This window comes from Alosa sapidissima, chromosome 10 (genome assembly GCF_018492685.1).
Source record: "Alosa sapidissima isolate fAloSap1 chromosome 10, fAloSap1.pri, whole genome shotgun sequence".
Lineage (NCBI taxonomy): Eukaryota > Metazoa > Chordata > Actinopteri > Clupeiformes > Clupeidae > Alosa > Alosa sapidissima.
Window position 1 is genome coordinate 35,746,868 of NC_055966.1, and position 26,941 is coordinate 35,773,808.

The 26,941-nt window shown below is 41.4% G+C and overlaps 1 protein-coding gene and 1 long non-coding RNA gene across 3 annotated transcripts; one reads left to right on the top strand and one right to left on the bottom strand.

The window, feature by feature from the left end:
* The first annotated feature begins 183 nt into the window (after positions 1-183).
* Positions 184-25,985, top strand: snx27b (sorting nexin 27b). 2 transcript variants are annotated; one of them, XM_042106776.1, is made up of 13 exons: positions 184-650; positions 6,262-6,493; positions 7,700-7,892; positions 9,752-9,816; positions 10,567-10,671; positions 14,933-15,011; positions 15,913-16,076; positions 17,560-17,649; positions 18,200-18,349; positions 20,634-20,762; positions 22,925-22,984; positions 23,130-23,192; positions 23,519-25,985. In XM_042106776.1, the coding sequence occupies exons 1-13, from the start codon at positions 322-324 to the stop codon at positions 23,561-23,563; spliced, it is 1,704 nt and encodes a 567-aa protein (XP_041962710.1). In that variant the 5' UTR covers positions 184-321; the 3' UTR covers positions 23,564-25,985. The 2 variants fall into 2 exon arrangements, with proteins under 2 accessions (XP_041962710.1, XP_041962709.1); XM_042106775.1 differs by having other exon boundaries at positions 23,130-23,178.
* On the bottom strand, positions 11,047-14,653 carry LOC121720553. Its single transcript, XR_006034582.1, has 3 exons — positions 14,581-14,653; positions 12,251-12,257; positions 11,047-11,127 (listed from the first exon to the last, which is right to left on the bottom strand). It is a non-coding gene; the product is annotated as an uncharacterized LOC121720553 (long non-coding RNA).
* Positions 25,986-26,941: the final 956 nt, after the last annotated feature.

Consider the following 26,941-nt stretch of genomic DNA (forward strand, 5'->3'; position numbering starts at 1 on the left):
TGGAGTCAGTGAAATGTTTTATTTCATAAATATGGCCTTTGCTGCCGCTAGGGTGCGTCTAGATTTCTAGGCTACCTTGACTGTACCACAACCAGAGCCATATGACCACAACCATCCCTACTAGGCTACACTACAAGTCCCATAATGCTTTAATTTGTTATGTCATGATGGAGACTGAAGACGGCATAGAGGGCGGTCTCGAACACATCTGCTACTGTACGGATTCTCTGCTAGCAAGCTAGCCGAAGAGACAAATTAACCCTCGGTAATGTTTCGCAGAAGAGAGTAACGAAGGGGGAGAAAAGGAGATTTGTTTAAAAAATGGCGGATGTTGCGGAGGAATATGGAATTCATTCTGCTGTCCCATCACTGCTGCATTCGTCCTCTCGTAATGGGACTAGCGTGGATTCTGCAACCGGTAACGAGAGCGGACCCACAGTCACCACTGTAACTACAGGCCCTCGGCTAGTCCGGATTGTCAAGTCAGATTCGGGCTATGGCTTTAATGTGCGAGGACAAGTCAGCGAGGGAGGACAGCTCCGAAGCATACATGGGGAATTGTACGCTCCTCTCCAGCATGTCAGTGCTGTTTTGCCTGGAGGTGCGGCAGATAGAGCGGGTATCTCAAAGGGTGACCGCATTCTCGAAGTGTAAGTTGTCCGGCTAACCTAACGTTAGCTAGAATAAGTTTATACGGTAACATTATAGTACGAGATCCATAACTCACGTTGTGCTCAAGCAGAAAAATGCGATTCCCACTACCCTGTGTTGACTTGGAAACACTTCACACTTTGATCACGTCTGTCAAACTTGTCAAACAAACCAGTCAAGCTAATTGGTTTATAAGGCAATGCGAGCCTGACGTGTGGCTCATCATCCTAATAAAAAATGTGCTATCAAACATTATAACTAGTCTAAATGAGCCAATCACCTACAATCGGTCAGTTAGCTAGGGGTTGACTTGGTTTGTTGTGTTCCTGAACCGTAGGAAGCCGTTACGTTACGCCACCACTTTGACAGCTAGCTGGATGGTTGCTGATGTTGATGTTAATATTTCAAGCCAAGCCGTTGAGTAGAATAACAGTGCATATCATTTTATTTAAAGACCAAGTGTGGGAAGTCGTATTCCAGTGGCAAACTCAGGTTTAGAATTTAGCATAGGGCTTAATGGATTGCTGTGGATTATAATAACGTTAGCTGAGGAAGCATGTTGGAGCCTCTGTCTCTGAAGAATTGTTGACATGCACCAGTTGCTACTGAGAAGGTTGAAGCGGAGCCATAGACTAATCAAGAATCATTGGTAGCTCTGACATTATACGGTTGTGTCATATGTTTACCTAGCTGATAACTTTAATTGAAGCATTTAGTTGTAAAATGTAGGCTAGTGTAAAATTGCATGCCTTGGCTTCCACTCCCTGTCACTCACCCGCTCACTGTTGGTATGCATAGAAGCACCCCAGTGATGGTGAGATGTGTTGCTATGGAGAACTGACTGTCTCCATTATGTCAGTTGCAAAAGGAGGTCTCATCACCAAGGTGATGAATGCATAATTTTAAATGTCATGCCTGACAGTGTCATAGTCATAGATATGCTCAGTGCCAGCTTGTATGACACTATCATAACGTCTATGTAACATGTTTAATGTAAGTAAGTAAGTAAATGTTTATTTATATAGCATATTTTTCATGCAACAGAGTGCACCTCAAAGCACTCAAACAGCATGCCAGACGGAGCAGCGAAAGATGCCAGCGTATCCGTTACTAAGCAATCAGCGTGGTGACAGGCCAACATAAAACACACGACATCACACAGTGGTGATAACAATATGAATGAGGAATATGATGGTAACTTTATGACATAACAAACATATTATCAATTAAAATAAGTAAATTAAAACAAATAAAAACACGATGCTGGACAGAGCAGCATCACTCGTCAGCATACCCAAAACTATCACAGACAGGCATGACAAACAAATTTGGGTCAAACAAATTAACAAATAGGCTTAATAAACAGTAAAAAAATATAAAATGTGTCTCCTCTGTGCATATGTTGTGCTACATTTGTGCTATTTGGGAAGTGTTTTGGTAGGATCATGGTAAGGAAGTGTAAACATCAATAAACATGGCCCTGAAATAGCTCCCAAATAGGCTGGTAAAAACAACTTGAGGGCCATTCCGTGTCAAATCAGATACGGTTGTTGTTGCACCGTCTCAGATTTTGTTCAAACCTTGGCCATATCAAGAATGGGTTCCAAAACCAAGGCCTGTAAAAATATTTCTGTTCAAATCCTATGTCTTCATATTATTTTCTGCCCTTGAAATGACTTAGATTTTACAGCCTGAAAATCACATTATCTGGGAAGCAATGTTTGGGCATTAATATAATGAAAAGTATTATTTGCAGGCAGCCCAAACTTTGCAGGGTGGAAGACAAACATGTTCTCAATATGACTGAACCATTACAAGTTTGTACAGCGTGCTCATTGATTTTCTAAAAGGCCCTATATTTGGTAAAACGTGCAAAAAGACTGACATTAAGGACAGTAAACTTGTTTTTGATTGTTATCAATCATTATTTTTTTTCTTTACATAGGGTAGAGTGGGGGAAAACGCCCCCCTTAAGGAATATGTGATATTAAAAAGCTAAATATATGTAGAATTGCTATCCTAGTTTTGAGTGACAATGTCATGAATTATAAACCAAATATGAAAATTGTCCAGAGTTAACAGTTAATTAGTATTTTACCAACAACAAAAATTGTGCAAAAGGGCCGTTTTGCCCCAGCGGTGGGGTAAAACGCCCCCCAAGGGTGGGGTAAAATGCCCCCACCCTGTCAAAGCAATGCCCCTCATACATTAATAGCAAAACCAAAAGTAAACAACTAAAGTAAACAAAATCTATTTTGGAGCAATAAAATATAATCAATAAATTGATACAAGCTACTATATTTGATCAATATCCAACTTTGTTTTAGTCACTGTTGAAAATTAGAACACTTGGCTAAAAATCCATTTTTCTTTTGTTTTCTTGAAGTACAGAGCATGCATCCATTTTATGGTGGGTACTTGTACATCACCATCGTCAACATAGTGCATAGAAATAAAAAGAACAACATTTTACTTCATCTAGTGATTAGTTTGTGAAATATAGGAGGGGGGGCGTTTTCCCCCACTCTACCCTACTCTACCTTATTAATGTTGTGGCAATGTTTGAGCTCTCCAAGGTTCTGCTTTTCAGTAATTTTCGTAGGATTAAAATGGCATGTGGGGTAGCTAGTAGCTACTTGAAAATCTATGTGAATGTAGCTCTGTGTATTAGGGCTGTTGGAACGGATTTCTAAAGTCGAATATAAATCGAATATTTAAAAAATCTATACTATTCTAATTTGGAAATTACTATTGGAATGTGGTGTTTTGGGGAGTTTTTTTATGTGTTGGCTAACTTTAGCGAATATGTGAAAACTAAATGTTTTTGTCACATCTAATGCACAATCTAAATATGGCAGAAGCATGCACCCACAGAGATCACCACTCCTGACCATTTCAGCTATGTGTGGAACTTTTCCCCAATCAGGAAATACTTGCTAATTTGGCGTCATCAAACATAGAGGCAATCAATAAAGTGGTAGTGGTATGGGCGTTCATTCAGTGTGTGTGCGCGTCTTCGCAAAATAAATTGAAACCACTCAAGTTGCACAGATATTGTTGGTAGACTGAGCTTTTGTTCAATATAACAAGTCAACCACGCGTTTATAGTGGTATTGGCAATGCATAAGCCCGTTTATACAGTGTATAGAGATGCATCGTAATCTTCAGTGTCCCGCCGGCGGGACAGGTACCCCCCTCCCCCACCTCCCCCCAACATTCTAAATTAATTGTATGCACCATATTGCTATGTAGCATAATAATGTTATACACTATTTCAAAGCTTTGACTCTTGGGAATCCAAAAATGACAACTTTTTTCATGTAAAATCTGTATAGTGCTTTACATTCTCAGATTAATCTTATTATGTCTCAATTAAATTTGATCCAAAATGCCACCCCTCCACTTTTGGTGCTTCCCTGACTTCTGGCTGCAGTGCAGCTGCAGCACAATAAGTAGATGCAACATATTGGGTACTGAAATATTCACAAGAATCCATAGAAATTGAATCTTCATGTTGTATTATCCAATTGTATTATTCATGTTGTATAGTCCATCTTATACACACTCATTGAACCAACAAAGTAAATCCAAAAATAGAGAATTTTTTGTAATTATTCCATATTTTGTGTTGTCAGTCTATATCAGAACACCTGAAATACAATCTAAATAGTCCACAAGAAACCTCAAAGTGTTACCTTTCATTTGAGACCAGGTTCATGTGCAGTAAGATTTTGATTGTCAGTATGCATTTTGGATAACAAAAAGTCCTATGGGGAGTTTCCATAGGCATTTTACAAAACGCATGCCTTGGCAAATAATGGTCTAAAGCACTCATATTTTCATTCTATATTGATCTACTTTTGCACACAGCTTCACAAGACCTGGTGCTAGTGCTCAGTTGTGTTTCTAAGTGATATCAAGTGACCTAGAGGGCTGAAATGTGGTCAGTTCAGAGATGCTTGTAATCCGGCAGAAAGAAAAAATGATATTCTAGCTTCTGTAACTCTGTGTGAGTCACACAGACATCACACAGTTATTTTGACTGTTTCCTACAAAAACTGCAGGTTCTCAGCTTTCTATAGAGGTCCAACATTTGATGATAGGCCCCAAAAGAGGTGGGAACAATGCCCTTCTAAATAGGCACAGTGCAATTTCAGGCAAAAACTTTGAAAAAAATTGTATTGAGATTCATGTGGTTAATAATAGGCAAAATTTGAGCATTAAATATTCAAATATAATTTGATTACTAAAAATAATAATGAATGAAATTCGAATTAGGTTATGGAGGAAGATTGACAGCCCTACTGTGTATGGGCATTTAGTGTACAAAATGCCAATGTCTCGCTAAATATGGCGACAAAGTCGCTAAGTTGGCAACACTGGACCCACCACCTCAGAAAAGAATGGTTGTTAACAGGCAAAACTTAAGCCCTTTATCTTCTGCTTTCATTATGACACTCAATGCTTGCTTGTACTTCATTCTTATTCGTTATGGGGGGAATTCTCCGATTGGCACGTAAGATTTTTTTTTTTACACGCTTCAGTTACGCACATTTCAGTTAAGCGTATTCTCCCATTCCCGCTTCTGTCACACCCACAACCCACAGGCGTGATTTATTTAAAATAGAACCAGACTGATCCACCACCTCACTTTAGGTTGATATGAAAACGTGGAGTGTGGACTTTCTTATTGACCTTCTGAATGCCATTGAAATCCAGAAAGAACACAAACCTGGTGAACTGAATAGAGAACGGCCCACAAAATGGTGTGTCATCACATAGCCTAACAAAGAATTGACTTCACAAAATTTCCCTTTTGCTTTGAGGTTAGTTTATAAAAAGTCAAGACGTGCTTGAGGTGTGTAGATTCATAATTTAAAAACTCAGTGTTGAGAAAGAACGTTTCAATGACAGCTTTGTCTCATAAAATCAATTTATCTATGCTAACGATTCTGGGACTCCTGCAGCGTCGAATACAGTAGAGAGACTGGCATAACAATGCAAACCTCCATTACAAACAAATCAAGAGACAGGAGAATGTAAACTAGGCTGCTTTACAATAGTGCAGACGTCTGTGCAAATGTATGGATGACTTCGGTCAAGTTGGAAAGAAATGGACAGATTCGAACAAAGTAGGCTATGGGATTATGACTTCACGTCAAGTTAAAACTGAAGATGCACATTCGGTAAGCTCCAATATCCAAAGTGAGCGATTATAACGGGGTTTTCCCTATTTATCAATGAAGCCTCATGGATAAGGTAATGTTGGGAAATGTGTCACCGTGTGACACTGCAATAGGGAAAAACATAAAGCCGTCTCAGCATGTTAAGCACCAAATTTGATAATGTAATGTTAATTTGTAACGTTCTGTGTAACATAGGCTATGTATTTAGAACTAGGCCTATTCTGCTGACATCGAGCAATATGCTGTTTCACCTTGTAGTGGCGCTTGACCTTAATACAGCCCTCAGGAATGCGTAGCTGGAAGGTGCTTAAGTCAGAACGTGCGCAAGAGTTGTATACATAAAAAAACGTGTGTTTTGCTGTTGTCATTCGGTTGGAAGAAGTTGCGTTACAGGTCTCTCTCCTACATCTCTGTTTTCTGGCAGCAATGGGATGAACGTGGAGGGGGCGACACACAAACAGGTGGTGGACCTGATACGGGCGGGGGAGAGGGAACTGGTGCTGGCCGTGCTGTCGGTGCCCCAGGCCGAGACGGACAGCCTCGAGGCGACCGACGAAAGCCCTGCGGCGTGTTGCTATGACTACAGTGACAAGCAGGCAGTGCCCATCTCCATACCCACCTACAAGCATGTAGAGCAGAACTCGGAGAAGTTTGTGGTGGGTGTTCCTTGCTTTTGTGTACGAAGGAGAATTTCACTTATGCACCCACACACACATTGATAAAGAATTGATACTGATGGTAATTTTTATACCATAGATCCATAAGGCAAACCTGCATACCAACTCTAAGACTATTTTCTTAAAGTTACAGTCTTCATTCCTGGTGAGGAATGGTTTGATGCTAGAGCTCAGCAGTCCCTCCCTTCCTTACTCCTGAAACAATGTTGTGGATTATACACAGTTAGACAATAGTTTATGCTTATTTCCTATACATACACAGTTCAGCACAGGGACGCCAGTGTTTATTGACACAAACACAAACACACACACACACACTGAGCGGATAGACAGTGATAACAGCAATGCAAAGATAATTTAGCTGAAATAAAAAATGCAATGGAAAGTTATTACAAACTTTTAAGCAGGTCAGATTGGTTACATATAGTTATAATGAAGAAACAATGTATTATAATAATTAGGATTATAAGCAAGAACAGGAACTTTAAGGGAGTCAGATTAGTTACAAACAGCTCTGGAAAAAAATGAAGAGACCACTGCATATTTTTCTGATGTCATCCTACAGTTGCTGAGTGACATTTGAATGAGTTGATGGTCATATTCAAATTTGCAGTGGTCTCTTGCCACATTCATGCCACATCGGATATTTGGAAATTCGGACCTCCGATAGAGGAAAAATTACTTAAACGCAAAGTCGGGAGACTCGTGCGGAACTCTTGTGCCCCGAGATACCCGACTTAATGTCATGTTCTCCAACTACAGCGGCCTCCCTTGCAACAACACGAGAGGCGAATCTCACTCTCATTACAAATAGGCACGGTATGACTAAATGCATTATCCTTCTTACTCAGCTATAGTAAGCAGTTTTGATAACTTATTTATGTGTTTCCTGTATTCTTTTTCCGAGCTGATCTCATGAACATACTTTTTTGGAGGTTGGAATTTTTTAAAGTCCTCCGAGTTTGCGGCAGGCATGAAGGCAGTATTCATTTTGAATATGACAGTCAACTCATTCGAATGTTACTCAGCAACCGTAAGATGACATCAGAAAAATGTGCAGTGGTCTCTTAGTTTTTTCCAAAGCTGTATATGGTAATAATTATAAGAAATTAACAATGTATTATTATTGTAATTATAATTATTCACAGTTGTAGTAGTATTTATAAACTGCCTGTTTTTCTGCAGGTATACAATGTGTACATGGCAGGCCGACAGCTATGCTCCAAGCGATATCGGGAGTTTGCCATCCTGCACCAGAACTTAAAGAGGGAGTTCAGCACCTACAATTTCTCCAAACTGCCGGGAAAGTGGCCTTTCTCCCTGTCCGAGCAGCAGCTGGACGCACGGCGCAGAGGTCTAGAGGAGTATCTGGAGAAAGGTGTGGGGAGGATAGATAAGCTCATATACAGACTAGAGGAGTACCTGGAGAAAGGTGTGGGGAGGATAGATAAGCTCATATACAGACTAGAGGAGTACCTGGAGAAAGGTGTGGGGAGGATAGATAAGCTCATATACAGACTAGAGGAGTACCTGGAGAAAGGTGTGGGGAGGATAGATAAGCTCATATACAGACTAGAGGAGTACCTGGAGAAAGGTGTGGGGAGGATAGATAAGCTCATATACAGACTAGAACAGACTTAAGGCTTCCGCACTTAGCAATACAAGTGCGCCGAGACTTATCTTATACCTGGCACACAAATCTTGTTCCTAGCTTATACCCAATGCAGTGATCATTATTCGGCCAAGTTGTCAAATGAACCTTGCGCACCCACAGGCGTATCAAAGACTAAATTAGTTGTGGTTCGGCGCATGATCGCAAGTTCCTATTTTAACGGCAATGAAAATGATAGCCCCACTGACCAAGGCAAACCTGGTCTGAAGTGACGTGTGTGTTCTACAGGTATTTTGAAAGGGCACTTTCACTAAATGTAACATTTGGCAAGACCTTAGCAAAAAGTCCCAGGCAGCACGACTGGTGTGCTTGGATGAATGCCGTTAATTTTTGTTCAGTCATTCAAATACACTCTTAAAACGAATGTGTTGAAAATAACACAACTTGCTGTTTTTAACACATCTCCATGTCCAGATCGGGACAACACAATGTGTGTTGTTTACTGTGTACACTCTTACAAAAAATATTTTGAAAATAACACAACTTGTATTGTTTTTTAACACATCTCTATGTCCAAAATGGGGACATCACACTTTGTGTTGTTTTGTCTAGCACTTGCTTTTTTTCTCAATTGTAATCCCTTGTCAGCCGGTAGTGAAAGTAAATAAGTATAAGTATAAGCCTTGGTTTTGTCGTTGCCTTGAAATACTAGGGGAGTGCAGACTCGTGTATACTCTGCTTGTCACAGACACAGTTTTAGCAAAGCAAGCTTTAGTGGAATCCTGCTGTTCCATATACGGTTTTGCATGCAAGCAGACCCCTGCTGAAATGTGCCTACTGGTACTCGCCGTCAAAATAGCAACACGCTGTTTGATTTTGCGCTCCTTGTACTGGAGCGCAAAACTAGATGGCAGATATCACGCTCATTTGTTGAATGGATGTTATGCTCAAAACACATCCATGACTAATTAAGAAGCGTTAACCTTAAGAACAACCCTTTTAAACAATGCGTTTGGCGCAGAGACCTTTCTTACCGCTGGCAAGATAGCATAGATAGCATTCAATAAACAATGGATTGAGCAGTGCTGACAAAAATAGAACTGAATTGTAATCTGGCGGCGGAGAGGTTTGATGGTGGTGTGCGGTGTTGTATTGGAAACAATGGAATGTAATGTTATCAAACATTGAAAGCGAAGTGCACCAGATTAATGTTGCCACCTCTTTGCGGAGGCCTTTAGAATCGTACCCCTTTCAAGCCAGGTTTCAGCTTGCCCAGGGTTCAGCTTGGGTTGCTGTTTGTTTTGAAAGGGTTATCCTGGGTTGTCCAACTCAGTTTGGCGACGCATGTGTCAGGTGAGTTAGACGCGGGTCCAACCAGGGCCAGTTCCTAGATGAATGGCACGACCCGGAACACACAGACAGACAGACAGCAAACGGTGGGTCAGCTGAAGGGTGGAAAGAGAGGACATAAAGGGAAAGCTATGGGAGCAAATGCAAGTTGTTGTAGTCATTATTTATAGCACTTAAGCATTCTGTGAAAAGTGAGTTCACACAAATGTGTCTTCATGACGGGCCCCTGGATCTTTCTAACCATTTGCTCTTTTTCTGCCGTGTGTTATCTACAGCCTGTTCTGTGAGGGTGATTGGAGAAAGTGACATAATGCAAGAGTTCCTGTCTGAATCAGATGAGGTATGTGTATTGGAGTTTGTGCTGGTTCTTCATATTAATGGGTCCTCACTCTTCCCCTCTGTCTTTTTCTGCATTTCCCTTCTCTGTTTTCTGATTAAAACGCCTTATGTTTATATTAAAACGCCTTATGTTTATATTAAAACGCCTTATGTTTATATTAAAACGCCTCCAAAAGCATGAAAAGACAATGGCTATTATCATTATGTATGTGTTTAGAGACAGTATTACTCATAAGAGTATCTTATTACAGTGTGATGGATGGTCAAGCACATTGACATCATGTAAGGCATACAGTACATGTCTATGTCATATGACATTCATATGCCTGTGGTCAGACTTCAGACGTCAGTGTGATCTCTCTCCTGCTGCATGTTTCAGGTGACAAGCTACCATTGGTGTTAGTGACCAATTTAATACAATTGCTTTGAGCAGAGAGTAACTGGTGTCTCGCTCGCTTGGATGATGAGATCGAGGCAAATAAAATAAGGTGGCTGGGTTGTTTTGGTTTGACACTGAGTCGAATGGGAGAAATGTCTCTTCATTCACATGATGTCCCCAGAAGGAGCTAATTTCATTTGTGTATATGTGGTTGTCTAAACCACATATACACAAATCATTGCCTCCGGATGGTTCCTCAAACAACATGAAAGGATATAAAAAACTGATGCGAACAGGCTGGGAACTCCCCACCTTCACCCCTCAAATACGAATGTCTCTTAAGTGTTATGGTTCAATTCTTCTTGCCTCCAGAACTTTAATGGTGTGTCAGATGTGGAGCTGAGAATAGCCATGCCGGACAAAACGACAGCCACGGTCCGAGTACGTAAGAACAGCACCACGGACCAGGTCTATCAGGTAAGATACTGTAGGTTATGAAAGACTGGCTATTGGGGGCAGTGGTAGCCTATTGGTTAAGGAGCTGGGCTCTGGGTTCAAATCGTGGCTGCGGTTGTGGTTGTTTCGTTGAGCAAGGCCCTTTACCCTGAGTCGCTCCGGGGAGACTGGCCCTTGTAAAAGTAGATATAAGTCGCTTTGGATAAAAGTGTCAGCCAGATAAATTAATAAAATAAAATAGAGTAAAAATAAGCACCTCAAGGTCACCTCTGCATCCACAGCCCAGAAGCACCCTTGTTTACAACAGATGAAATGTCCATACTCATCTTGAGTAAATAAAAGGTCCTATATGTAGGACATTTGTTGTAATAAATCATAAAATTACCTTTATATGCCATCAGAGATTGAAAAAACATGTTATTTTCAAATACCGACTTCACTGACAACAATGGTACAGCCAGGATATTCAAATTCAAACTTTCATTTGCAGCCTGCTAGTGTTGCATGGTGCACCGATACTATAAAAGTATCGCAATACCCTAAATTAAAAAAAGTTTTTTTTTTATTACCGTACTAGTATCGATACTTTTAAGAATGACCGTGTTGTTTTGCAGTAAGATAGGCCTACGTATGTCATGTGAGTGTGCGCAAATTGGGGCAGCCGTGGCCCACTGGTTAGCACTCTGGACTTGTAACCGGAGGGTTGCCGGTTCGAGCCCCGACCAGTGGGCCGCGGCTGAAGTGCCCTTGAGCAAGGTACCTAACCCCTTACTGCTCCCTGAGCGCCGCGGTCGTAGCAGGCAGCTCACTGCGCCGGGATTAGTGTGTGCTTCACCTCACTGTGTGTTCACTGTGTGCTGTTTGTGTTTCACTAATTCACCGATTGGGTTAAATGCAGAGACCAAATTTCCCTCACGGGATTAAAAAAGTATATATACTTATACTTATACTTATACTTATACAAAGCATGCCTCTACTGCTTCCTGTAGCCCATGTGAGTGTGCGCAAAGCCTCTAGTGCTTCCTGTAGCCCATGTGAGTGTGCGCAAAGCCTCTGGTGCTTCCTGTAGCCCATGGGTCTTTTCTCCTCACGTACACACACATGCAGTTGTCAACGGCAGAGGTCATGTGATGAGTTCAGTGAGACATGGCTGCTAATTAAAGTGATGCTGTGGCCGTACAGCAACAAATAATAGGCTCATGATTTGCTGACTTACACCTTGCAAGTGTGTGTTGCTAACCTATCTAGGCTAGGGAATTCAGTTCATTTAGGCCTACTGTTGGTTTTAATAACATTTCAGAAATAGGCTACGCAACCTATTGGCAAACTTTTACATCTGGAGAGAGCTCCTTCTAGCTAACTATCCTGTTAGCTCAAGTCATGTCTGCCATTTGTGTAGTGTGCTGTGCTCACCAAAATCATAGAAATTAAGTGCAAGACACTTACTGTATCTCTTCAATGACACCAGAAAGTTTCTCTTTGACTCTTATTTTTTTAACATTTGTTTTATCTAATGACATAAAAAACATCCACCTATCCTTATGCACTATGCACAACCATTTTCCACTAACCTAAAACTGTGACACTGAAGGCTCAATACCTGAAGGCTGAAGACTTTCACGTTCTTCTTAAAGTGACAGGCACTCAATTAGACCTACACACCACCAATGTAATGACAGAAAATATGTGTAATAGTTAAAAAATCAAAATTAAGTATTCAAATTATACTTTTTAGCTATTAGTAATTATGCAGATCATAAAATACTATAAATTATTAAAGGACAAGTTCGGTATTTTACACTTAAAGCCCTGTTTTCAGATAGTATTAGGCTTATGATGTGAACATGACAGGTTATGGACATAACAAATAAGTTAATTTTCCGCCTGTTACAAACCTTACGTTACAAAATGTCAACCTTACCCCAAGTTCTTCCAACTTTGTCGTCCCAGGAGGTAATGTGGGAACCGCTGTATTTCTCAGGCCAAAGAGCTTTTTGGGCGATTTCTTTCGACCTCCAGCGAAGTTCAGTAAAATGCAGACCGCAGAGACACGGTGATCAGCTTTCTGCAGATTCTCAACAGGTGTGCTCACATCCAACACCAGAAATTCCAGCCACAACATTAGCCTTTCTGGATCGTTGAAAGGAAGTCTGTGACAACTTTTTTTTCTACGAATTTTCCCGCAATTCGGAACTGCACAAAATCGCCTCATTTTTAGCTGTCTGTTGCAAAATATTTCAACAGCGATCTTCTGCTTCTTCTGTGTATTCAATGAAATGTCAGTGGTTTGCTTGTAATTGGCAAGACGGTGTAAGGTGCATTATCGCCACCAACTGGGCTGGAGTGTCTATTATTCAAGCTCTCAACGGAAGAATGTACGGGTGTGAGGCGTTAGGAAACGCATGGTAAACACCTGTTGGAAAGCATCTTTTGCAGCGATTTTTGTGTGAGCATATCAGTGAACACCCCTGACCACTCGGTGAGTTTCACGTCTTTGTAAACGAAAGTTTAAAGGAGAATTCCGGTGTGATATTGACCTAAAGTGTATTGAAACATGATACCGAGTGTGAACGTATGTCTCATAGCCCATCTCGGCTTGTCCCCTGCACTCCAAAATCTGGCGCTAGTTAGCCGATGCTACCAACAGCTTTTTCAATAGTGGTGCTTCGGCATTGGGCTAGCCATGCAAATAAATCACTGTTTTACACCCATTTACGAGGCTCAATGTATCTCCACACTTCATTGGTAGACTTCCGAGGGCCCTGACATTTAAAACGAGACATTGAGAACTTTGAAAAAGCACTGGTAGTTTACTTACAAGACGATTTATACAGACAGTATCTTCACGAAGTTTAGCGTTTGCAGCCATCTTGAATTTAGTCACGATAAGTCGAGCAACAAGTAAGAATGAACAGGTATGATAAGGGATCAGATTCCAAAAATAATTTAGGGGAAATGCATGGATTCCAGTTGCTGCTACTGGAAGAAACTGGAATCCATGCATTTCCACTGAATTAATTTTGGAATCTGATCCCTTATCATACCTGTTCATTCTTACTCGTTACTCGACTTATCGTGACTAAATTCAAGATGGCTGCAAACGCTAAACTTCGTGACGATACTGTCTGTATAAATCGTCTTGTAAGTAAACTACCAGTGCTTTTTCAAAGTTCTCAATGTCTCGTTTTAAATGTCAGGGCCCTCGGAAGTCTACCAATGAAGTGTGGAGATACATTGAGCCTCGTAAATGGGTGTAAAACAGTGATTTATTTGCATGGCTAGCCCGATGCCGAAGCACCACTATTGAAAAAGCTGTTGGTAGCATCGGCTAACTAGCGCCAGATTTTGGAGTGCAGGGGACAAGCCGAGATGGGCTATGAGACATACGTTCACACTCGGTATCATGTTTCAATACACTTTAGGTCAATATCACACCGGAATTCTCCTTTAAAGCATTTTAGGAAGGATTGTTCCAGTGCACCTATGCAGCGTTCTGGAGGAGGGGGGGCGCTACCACAGAAACCGAAAATTCTCAGGACAGCAGCATGTGTCCAAATTTCAATCTTAAACGTTCTATTTAATCATAAACTATCTGAAAACAGGGCTTTAAGTGTAAAATACCGAACTTGTCCTTTAACCTAATATATATTTTATATGCATTCCAACATATATGAAATAGAAACATACGTATGGCCTAAGCCATCATTTTCATCATTTTCTGTGTGTGTGTGTGTGTGTATGTGTGTGTGTGTGTGTGTGTGTGTGTAGAGGGTCAAGCAGAGTCTACCACTGGTGTGAATGATCACACAATATTCATTATTACTGATGGCTTCAAGGTGTTGGGGTGTTCAAGGCCCCCAAATCAAACAAAATGTAAAAAATTCTTGACTTGGTATCGAAACAATAATTTTGGTATTGTGACAACACTACAGCCTGCAAATACTGTTTATGTTTGAGTTTGTGTTTTGGCCTGCTTCGCCACCTTCCGCCAATTTTACCAATCACACGGCTAGTAGCATTTTGACCTTTGAATTACCAGATTAGCCTACTTAATGCTCTCAAATGTTTTGATTTTGAACTGCAATGCCCATTTTAAACACTAGTGTTTGTTCTTACAGTACATATAGCACCTTTCATGTTGTCATAAATTCATATCAATGCTACACAGAGAATAGCAAGTGCTTTGTGATAAAATACATGGGTCTGTGGATATGTGTGTGTGTGTGTGTGTGTGTGTGTGTGTGTGTTTGTGTGTGCGTGTGTCTGGGTCTGTGTGTTTCAGGCTGTTGTAATGAGAGTCGAAATGGATAGCATCACAGCCAGTTACTTTGCACTTTTTGAAGTGATTAATCATACATTTGGTAAGTACATCTTCATGAGCTTTCATCTGAGTGTCTGTGCACCTGGGTCAGTTGAGACTACAGGCTTGGCCATCTGCTATAGATCCACATAATGGACATAGTGGTCAAAATGTAATAGGCGTAATAGGCTGCAATGGGAGCAGGTGTGTTTGCCATCTTTATAAGGGAGCGTACCTATGTTCCCCGGGTCCTATGTCCCCCGCTTTGTAAGGGACCGGGGAACATGGGACCCTTTTTAAAACCCTAACCCTAACCCCGAGCGGGGAACATAGGACCCAGAGAACATAGGACCTGGGGAACATAGGGATGACCCCTTTTGTAATAAATGTATGTGTAGAGATTTGAACTAGATAACTAAGAATCTGTACCCTTGTTATTAATGTTACTACAAATCATGTCAGCCCTATATTTAACTAAGAATAGTTCAAAGACAACATATCAACCGTTGAAGCCAGCAACATGTCTCAAAAAGTTGGGACAATTCTTTATAGCATTCTTTTTAATTCACATTTTTACAAAGCGTCCCAACTTTTAAGAGTAAGCTATCAACACACCCTTGACCCTTAACCCTTGAATTTCCCCTTGAGGATCAATAAAGTATCTATCACACACACACACACACACACACACATGCACATACACACACACACACACACACACACACACACGCACGCACATACACACACACACACACACACACACACACACACACACACACACACAGTGCCCCCCAGAACAATCTTGGTTGCGGCCTGATTATTATTTGTTATTTATTTTTGCTTCAATCCCTGACTTCCTTTTGTCACCACATGATTGCATCTCTCTCTCTCTCTCTCTCTCTCTCTCTCTCTCTCTCTCTCTCTCTCTCTCTCTCTCTCTCTCTCTCTCTCTCTCTGTCCAGTGCGTAAGCTGGCCCCTAATGAGTTTCCCCATAAGCTGTATGTGCAAAACTACACGTCTGCAGTGCCGGGCACCTGTCTGACCCTTCGCAAGTGGCTCTTTAGCGCAGAGGAGGAAGTGCTGCTCAACGACAACCAGCTGGCCATAACCTACTGCTTCCACCAGGTGTGCCTGTGTGCGTTTTTGTGTGTGTGTGTGTGTGTGTGTGTGTGTAAGAGAGAGAGAGAGAAAGAGGGAGAGAGAATGTTTTCAGGGTGGCTGCGGGTCCTTAAAAAGTCTTAAAATCACTTTTTCTAAAGATAAGGCCTTAAAAACTATTAAATTATCTTAAATTCAGATTCGGATAGGTCTTAAATCTTTTTTAGTCGTGTCACTGCGATAATGCAGGCAATCTGTTCTGTCAGGTTGAATAATTATGTTAATTATGTCCGGTAGGTGCTGGGTTTGCTTGTTGGAAGTGCATGTGTAGGCTATACTTATGTGAGAGGGAACTTGGAACTTGGTAGGCTTAGTTGTAGTCTACGCGATTAAAAAGTAGGTCCACTTGTGTGTAGTATCCAAACAATCCAACTCAAAATCCAAGAACACCATGCGAATTATCCTCCCGAGTCTTGTTCCTTTGTTTGTTGTTGTTGTTTTCAGTTTAAAAACAAACAACTGAGAACCCACACAACACCATTCAGATTTCAAACAAAAAAGTCTGCTGGGAAGGTTTGCTTCTATCTGTCAAATTTGAACCAACTTCATGGTTTATGTGCAACATATCACCAGTCTCGCTTAGTAGGCCTAGTGCTTAATTAGCCTACCGGTATATAAGAACACAAAAACTGTGCGTAATGACGAACTGGGAATTTGTATTGATAAAAAAAATTAAAATGAAAAATCGTTTGCTAGCAGCGCCCTCAGCACCCACATTCCCACGCCCTTTTGTGTGTGTGTGTGTGTGTGAGAGAGAGAGGAAGAGAGAGAGAGAGAAGAGAGAGAGAGAGAGAGAGAGAGAGGTAGAGATAGAGACAGAGAGAGAGAGAGAGATAACATTGTGAGACAGGGAGTGTGGCGAGCATGCATGTGTCTGTCTATGTGCTGAATGTGTTTGTCTCTACGTGTTTCTTTCTATCCAACCCTCTTTCTGTAACTTCTTTCTGCTTGTTTTCCTCACAGCGCTCCATGCTTCACTCACTTCACTCTCTCCTCCTTCTCTCTCCTCACTCACTCTCTCCTCCTTCTCTCTCCTCACTCACTCTCTCCTCCTTCTCTCTCCTCACTTCACTCTCTCCTCCTTCTCTCTCCTCACTCACTCTCTCCTCCTTCTCTCTCCTCACTCACTCTCTCCTCCTTCTCTCTCCTCCTTCTCTCTCCTCACTCACTCTCTCCTCCTTCTCTCTCCTCCTTCTCTCTCCTCACTCACTCTCTCCTCCTTCTCTCTCCTCACTTCACTCTCTCCTCCTTCTCTCTCCTCACTTCACTCTCTCCTCCTTCTCTCTCCTCCTTCTCTCTCCTCACTTCACTCTCTCCTCCTTCTCTCTCCTCCTTCTCTCTCCTCACTCACTCTCTCCTCACTCACTCTCTCCTCACTTCACTCTCTCCTCCTTCTCTCTCCTCCTTCTCTCTCCTCACTCACTCTCTCCTCCTCCTCTCTCCCCACCAGGCCATGGAGGACGTGAAGAAGGGATCCATAAAGGTGGGGGAGAAGTCTTATCAGCTCCAGAAACTCGCCGAGCAGAAGAAGATAAATATTGTAAGTTGTGTCGTGTCGTGTGTGTCGTGTCGTGTCGTGTCGTGTCGTGTGTGTGTGTGTGTGGCATGTCGTTAGAGTAATGGGTGTTTTAGATTTTTGCAATTAAGTTTTCAATGTATTTTCTCCCAATCTAAAGCATAAGGGTCGAAATATACAGTTCTGTAGTCTGTATGTCCCTTGTGCGCCAGAGCGATAGATAGACGATATACAGGTCTGCTGTATTCAGTCCTCTGTCGCCACCTGCTGGCTTTGAGTGAGAAATGCACAGGATATTAAAGATAAGCAACACTTCACAGTAATAAGTTAACATTCCTTCACCCTCCTTTGTGATCTTCCTGCTAATGCCTTCATGTCTAGCTTGGTCAAATGAGCAAGAATAATTTCCAAATGATCAATATTCCTTTCCATAAAAAGGACAGTGATTACTATTTTACTACTGACTACTGATTTATTATTTATTATTGCACTGTTAACATCTCTGCTGTTGTATTTCCACTGGCCCTCTTTAGCACCCTTGTGACCCTACGTTTCTCTGTTACTTCTCCATCAGTACTTGAGTATGTTGAGCACATGTGAAGGCTACAATGAGATCGTGTTCCCTCACTGCGCGTGTGACTCTAGGCGCAAAGGCCATGTGCTCACTGCCATCAGCATCCACCACTTCAAGCTGCATGCCTGCACCGAGGACGGGACTCTGGAGGTGAGCTGCCACTGTGGCCGCCACAACAGCTCTCTGTGGACACACACACACACACACACACACACACACACACACACACACACACACACACACACACACACACACACTCTCACACACACACACACACAATGAGTTTAATGGACACACACACACACACACACATTCACACACACACACTCACACACACACACACACACAATTAGTTTAATGGACACACACACACCTGCATACACATGCACACACACACACACACACACACACACACACACACACACACAATGAGTTTAATGGACACACACACCTACACACACACACACACACTCACACACACACACACAATGAGTTTAATGGACACACACACGCACACACACACACACACACTCTCTCTGTGGACAGGCACATCCCTCGCTGTGCTCAAAACCTTCATTGTTTAGTAGTGACATAGTGCATATTACACTCGATGGGCCTTCCTTGGGCAAAGAATAAAGTCGCCCAATGAGCAAAGTGTCTTATGCATAAGCTGAACCTATCAAGTGGCATGTGGAAGTATTAAGCTGATCCACCGATGTTTGAGCGTAGCATCTTGCCTATCGTATTATCTTATTTGCAAATAGATTGTGCCTGATTATTAAATAAGTTTTAGTTAGACTTAAGACTTTGCACTTTTCCTTTTAATGCCTTTTAATTTGCGGCCCAATAACTACATTGAGGTTATTCCCTACATAGCAAACTACAGTATTGTATACTGTACTGCACAACACACACACCATTAGACACATAATACTATTACTATTCGTTGCTGCAATATCCATGATATTGCTGAGCCAACAGTGCCATCCTCAGTATTCAGAAATCCAGTTTTCTATTTCCGGCCGAAGCTGCGTTTTATTGATTTCAATGTGGCGGTAGACAGTGCTTGATGTATCCTAAGCCATGTACAAGCAAACTTCTATATTTTTCTGTGTCATATATTATATAGAATGTCCATATTGAGTGCAGAATTGTCAACATTTCGAAAGAAATATAAGTTGAAGCAAATTCTAGTTGGATGGAAAATGGACGGAAGGATGGTTTCATGAATAAGGTGGATAGAGAAGCCCAAGGGTTTACTCTCACATACAAGATGTAGCAAAGGAATGTAAAATCATAAAAATGTAGAACACATGTACTGTTAGCTACCGGTATGTGGGTGCTATTACAATAGCTCAACAAATGGGGCAGCCGTGGCCTACTGGTTAGCACTTCGGACTTGTAACCGGAGGGTTGCCGGTTCGAACCCCGACCAGTAGGCACGGCTGACGTGCCCTTGAGCAAGGCACCTAACCCCTCACTGCTCCCCAAGTGCCGCTGTTGTTGCAGGCAGCTCACTGCCTGGGATTAGTGTGTGCTTCACCTCACTGTGTGTCCACTGAGTGCTGAGTGTGTTTCACTAATTCACGGATTGGGATAAATGCAGACCAAATTTCCCTCACGGGATCAAAAGAGTATTTATACTTATACTTATACTCCTCCTCTCCTCAATCTCTCCATCTCTCTTCTTCTCCATCTCTCCTCTCCTCCATCTCTCCATCTCTCCATCTCTCTTCTCCTCCATCTCTCTTCTCCTCCATCTCTCCATCTCTCTTCTCCTCCATCTCTTCTCCTCCATCTCTCCATATCTCCTCTCCTCCATATCTCTTCTCCTCCATCTCTCTTCTCCTCCATCTCTCCATCTCTCCTCTCTCCACCTCCCTCCCATGCTCCCCTGAGGCAGGAGGTGTGGGGGGGGGGCGGGGGCTCACTTTTGATAAATATGAGATACATTGAACCCCAAGAGGGCAGACCTGGACACACACACACGCACACACACATACTTATACTTATATAGGGATCAAAAGAGTATATATGCTTATGCTTATATAGGGATCAAAAGAGTAGATATACTTATACTTATACTATACCAAGATTACTGCTGGCCGGTGTGACAAGGGAGATGGGGAAATGTTCAAAGGAGGTGGGGCTACTGCTGGAGAGCATCCCTGGCCTAGAACATGGGGAACAAAAGTGGACATTCCACCTTGGAACTCAGGGATTCTACATTAATTTCTTACTATATACCTACATTCACTCCTTCTTTGAATTTCAAGCATTTCGACTCAAGATGCGCCATTTATTAAATGCTCAATTTGGCATGGAATGTGTGCGTGAGACACTAATGATCCTTCCATGTTGTGTGCGTTCAGAACCAGGTGATCGTGTGTGTGTGTGTGTGTGTGTGTTTTAACACACACTCTCTCTCTCTCAGAACCAGGTGATTGCCTTTGAGTGGGCTGAGATGCAGCGCTGGGACACGGATGAGGAGGGCATGGCCTTCTGCTTCGAGTACGCCAGGGGAGAGAAGAAGCCTCGCTGGGTCAAGATCTTCACCCCCTATGTAAGACTCAAGATCTTTGCCCCCTATGTAAGACTCAAGATCTTTACCCCCTATGTAAGACTCAAGATCTTTACCCCCTATGTAAGACTCAAGATCTTTACCCCCTATGTAAGACTCAAGATCTTCACCCCCTATGTAAGACTCAAGATCTTTACCCCCTATGTAAGACTCAAGATCTGTACCCCCTATGTAAGACTCAAGATCTTCACCCCCTATGTAAGACTCAAGATCTTTACCCCCTATGTAAGACTCAAGATCTTTACCCCCTATGTAAGACTCAAGATCTTTACCCCCTATGTAAGACTCAAGATCTTCACCCCCTATGTAAGACTCAAGATCTTCACCCCCTATGTAAGACTCAAGATCTGTACCCCCTATGTAAGACTCAAGATCTTTATCCCATATGTACATGTAAGACTCAAGATCTTTACCCCCTATGTAACACTCAAGATCTTCATCCCATATGTAAGACTCAAGATCTTTACCCCCAAAGACTCAAGATCTGTACCCCCTAAGACTCAAGATCTTTATATCCTATGTAAGACTTAAGGTCTTTGCCCCCTATGTAAGACTCAAGATCTTTACCCCCTATGTAAGACTCAAGATCTTTACCCCCAATGTAAGACTCAAGATCTTCACTCCCAATGTAACACTTAAGATCTTTACCCCCTATGTAAGACTCAAGATCTTCACCCCCAATGTAACACTTAAGATCTTTACCCCCTATGTAAGACTCAAGATCTTCACCCCCAATGTAAGACTTAAGGTATTTGCCCCCTATGTAAGACTCAATGTTTACCACAGTACACCCACATATCTAGCCTAATCTAGTCTTACATTAAATTACATGACATAGTAGTAATTTAGCTGACGCTTTTATCCAAAGCAACTTAGAAAAAAGGGAACAAATAGGAAGACAATGAGCATCTGCTTGAACCAAACAAGAGCAAGGAAAGTTCACTTTTGAACTTATACATTACTAAGGCATTTAAATGCTCAAATACCTAAAGCTAACACTTCATTAACCATGCAGACAAGTCATGCAAACTAAAAGATGTGTCGGCACAGGTGCCTGCCTAATATGTTGTCTTATTCTACTGCTTGATTCAGTTTCCCATTGTGAAGGTTCTTTAGAACGTGCAATTAAAAATCGGTTATTTGCACGGCTATGAAGTAGTCACATTTTTTTGACCTTCTTAGGCCTACATATTTTGTATCAATTTGGCCGAGTTCTTTAGAACGTTCAGTGAAAATTACCGTTAATTTGAAACATTGTATCAAGGAAAAACAGCGAAGAAACACCGCTGCGCTGAATATGTCTGATTACGGCCAACCAGAAATTACTTTCAATGAACACCTGCTGCCAGGTGAGGCTGCTGCCAGGTGAGGTGAGGCTGCTGCCAGGTGAGGCTGCTGCCAGGTGAGGCTGCTGGACTTGAGAAGTGCCTCACCAACCACTCTTCGCACGCTACCGCCGTTCAGCTGCTGTCCGAGGCTGGACTGGAGACTGCAGTTCAATTTACAAAAATAAAAATGCCTTATTTTGATTCCATCAATGTTTTGACTGTTTTATATGTAGCCTAGGTGGTAGACCCGCTGGTTAGTGTTCCAGTGTAGCAACCATTCATGCGGGACTATAGTAACAGTCTGAAATAAATACTTATTTAACAGCTTTAACTATCCAAATGAGCTAACAAAAAAATGTAAAATTAAGTTAATATTTAACATGTTGTTAACAGTAGAATAAGCGGGATAATGGACTTCACTCCATTAGATTATCCAAAAAAAATTAACGCACTACGAGGTTGAACGGCCACTCCGCTGTGCGTCGTGGCCATTACAACCTTGAACGTGCGTTTATTTTCGGATAATCTAATGGAGTGTCGTCCATTATCCCTACATGTTAAGAGCCTTATTTTAAAAGGTTGTCTTTTATTTGTCTGGTGGCTTTTTTGCACCTGTCCCAAATTATAGCCATCAGATTATACATGTTCTCTGAATCCAATCAATGGGTATACCCATGTTCAGGTCACACACACACACTTGGTCTTTCATGACCATTGCCCTGTACTTGTACACAGTGCAAGGAAATGAAGATGATTGTGTGGTATGCTATGTCTTTTACACCATGTAGATCATTATGTGCTTTGTGTCTCCCCTAGTTCAACTACATGCACGAGTGCTTTGAGAGAGTTTTCTGTGAGCTCAGATGGAGGAAAGAGGTAAGCCCTTTTCATCTCTTGGCATCGCTAGCGAATCTAAGTAAGAATATATGTATGTTTTTGTATGTAGCCAATTATATCTTCTCTCTCTCTCACACTCTCTCTCTTCTCTCTTCTCTCACTCTCTCTCTCTCTCTCTCTGTAGCTGGAGGAGGAGGTGACTGATAAAGACAATAAGAACTGCAGCAGAGATGGTATGTGTAGTAAGGTAAGGCCCTGCCTGCCTTCCTCTTCCTCTTCCTCTTCCTCTTCACCCTCTTTCCACTAGTTCTGTGTGTTTGTTGCTTTACAACACCTACATTCTCTCCCTCTCTCTCTCTTTCTCTCTCTGTATGTGTGTGTGTGTGTGTGTGTGTGTGTGTGTGTGTGTGTGTTTGTTGCTTTACAACACCTACATTCTCTCCCTCTCTCTCTCTTTCTCTCTCTGTATGTGTGTGTGTGTGTGTTTGTTGCTTTACAACACCTACATTCTCTCTCTCTGTGTATGTGTGTGTGTGTGTGTGTGTATGTGTGTGCAATACTGTTCTGTTACAGAATATCTTCCAGCTGCTGAGAAACAGAAGGGATGGAGGCACTTGAATGAGGAGGTCATTACCTCTTGAACACTGGCGCGCACACACACACACCCATCACTAACTCAATATAAATATTACACTAAAGCAAGCATTGTGAAAAAATAAATGTATACTGTATATGCCTAATATCAGACATAGGAGTCCTCTGAAAGAACTCTTGGCTGCATTTTAAAAGTGATTTAAAATATACATACATTTCTGCATCAAACATTGCACTTCACCTCATTGCAACTCCCATGACACACCACGTCTTAAACTGACTGATGAATCAGACACTATTTAGCAGCCAGCAGGTACAAATGGAAACTTGCCCGGAAACTGACTGAAATTGTGTGTCGCATTTCACTGTGACCAACCTGATCCACTGCATGACTGGACAAAGGGAACAATATCTACATCAAGACAAAAAAAAAAATCCAGCAGACTGGCTCCTCCTTTGACACACATGGACGACCTTCTCGCCAGAAGGGAAGGATATCTGCAACGTCATTGGTCTAGAATATGGGTGTCTTGGCAACATTCGTGGCTAGGAGTGACCTCTAGGATGTGACTGGATGTGTGGTGTGGCTGCAGAAAGGACTAGTGAAGGGCTCTGGGTGGACTTGTCTTACCCAACTTGTAGAACAGAGGTCAGGGCACTCACCTGAGATCTCGCCGTTCAAGAGACTGGTGAACAAAACTCACACACACCACACACACACACACACACACATCACACTACACTACACTACACTCATCTCCGAGGAAATAATCATGAGTTTGATCGAGCAAAGAAGAGTGAGCACATCAATACAGACGAGCTTGCCTGCCTTTTCCCACTTAGTTGTCATCTAAGGGGAGTAGAAACACTGACAGAAACGGTAACCTTATTCTGTAACACTTTACTTGAAAGTATCTACATAAGAGTGACATGACCATATGACACTGTTATGACACATGAACCCTAACTTGTCATAACAAAAACCAAATGACACTTAATGACAGAAGCGTTATGTCATACATGTTTATGACTTGTTTATTATGTTTATCACACGTTCATGACAGTGTCGTGTCACTCTTATGTAGATACCTTCAAGTAAAGTGTAACCCCTTATCATGTAAATCTGTTTACTTTCCTCCTGACTGGCAGTTTTCAGTCATTGCGCTGGCAGGGTAGTTTTCTTTTCTGTTTTTGATCTGATCTCACTATTTATTTCTGTGCATGTAGATGCATTTCAACATTGTGCTGAAATTTTAAGTGTTCCTGTGTGTGTGTGTGTGTGTGTGAGAGAGAGAGAGAGAGAGATAGAGAGGGATAGAGAGGGAGAGCGAAAGATTTATTTCAGTTTCTCTTTCTCCCTGTCTAAGGGAATGTGTGTATGAAGAAATGATATGTGCACATGCTTTGATTGTTCCCTTTTTTATGTTCACATAGCTGTCCTTGACATCGCAGGAGCATACTTCGCATTATGTTCCTGCTGTAACAAACTATGGGATATGTGTAATCTGATGGGTTATGTGTCATCTGATGGGTAGTGTAATCTGATGGGTTATGTGTAATCTGTATGCTCTCTGCCGCTGCCACTGGCGCTCTCAAACGACTTTCTGTCGAGTCCTCACGGCAGACTGATCAACCTCTGTGTGTGTTGGAATCAGTTAGCACAACAGTATTATTATTATTATTATTATTATTATTATTATTATTCAGTATTACAGTTTTGATCTACTGAGGTTGCAGTGTGTAGCAGAATAACTTGCACACAATACAACACAGAAATTGAACATATGGACATTCTTACCAACCAATGTAGAGACACCTTCTATCTTCAAATTATTGTTGCATCCCTGTGGTCAAAACCGCAGACATAAGGGGTGATCTAGCTGATTACTGAAAAGCTAGTTTGGTGAAGTTCTGTTCTGACTGCTCTAAGTATTCATGAAAGACTCACTTTTTCTACGGACCCAATGGAAGCAGTCTCTGAATGTGATGTGTGAAGCAGGCCCTTTGTTCCTGAGCTTCACACAGGCCTACGGAATTCAGTCATCCATGACGTTTTGAATCTTAAATGCCGTTACTTGATTGTTTTGCCATCGGAGGTCTTTCTCTTTCTGTCTCTGTCTCTTTATCTCTCTCTCTGTCATCTGCGACTTGACCGAGAAAAAAAAAAGATTGCTCCATAATTTATTTCAGTATTAGAACTGCAGTCTTTGAAGAACAGGAAAAAAATAACTATTTATGCTGTAAAAATGGAAAAATGTTGAAGGACTCTGCACTATTTCCTTAATGAATGGAATTGGGCTTTAAAAAAAAGAGCAAAAAACAACAAAAATCGAAAGCATTTTTGAGGACTGGCTTCTTCTGAACAGTCTTTGACAGTCATATTTGGTTAGTGTAAAGATAAGTTGTAAAATATTCTTCTAAATAAAAAAAATATTGAAGCAACACATTTGGTTGTCAAGTGCATTTATTTATTTATTTATTTTCATGACTAAACCGTACTTAAGCATCTTTTTTTATTATTGTAAGGATGCATGTATAGCCTGCAATCCATTAAATTAAATATTCCAAAATGATCCACTGATGCAGGGGTATTGCGTGAATGTCCTTATGGGGAAAATGATATATGATAAATCATATATCCCCTTTCAAAAGTTATATGTTTGTGGTGAACTTCTCATGAACTTCTTTCGCCAATATTGGCCACTATAGTGGAAAACTCCCAGTAATGTTCTGTCTGCTCATTTGCATATTTTATCCACATGAAAATTCAGCATTTGCCCGTGTTTAAAGCTGAACATCTTTGGGATAAAACATAAGGTTGTCATGGTAGCGTTTGCCTGCGTTTAAATGGAAGAGCTCTGAACATCTTTGGGATCAAACATAAGGTTGTCATGGTAGCGTTTACGGAAACAGGTAGAAATAATTGAAAAAGCTTAAGTTGAATGTAAACGCAGCTATAGGAGCAAGTTTCACAGGATGAAAGGTTTAAGGAAAAGCCAGATTTCTACTTCTGAATTCCTTTGATGCCTATCACACAGAGCACAATTTGATTTCACAATGGATAGACACTATAGATAGATAGATAGATAGATAGATGCTGTTAGATCCCACTGCACCCTTAGTTGTTGATAGGCTATACAAACTGTAAATTAACCCAACTATAACCCTCTGATGTGGACAAAATCATGGAAAGTGTCATATTTTTTATTATTACAATAAGGGTAACTACAAAATTATATTGTATATTTATATGGCATGAATAAATTAATTTAAAGCTACATTGTGTATTTCTTGGGGAAAATCCTCCCATCTAGTGGTGAGATGGTATATAGATACAGTAGATAGATAGATAGATAGATAGATACTTTATTGATCCCCAAGGGGAAATTCAAGGGGAATATT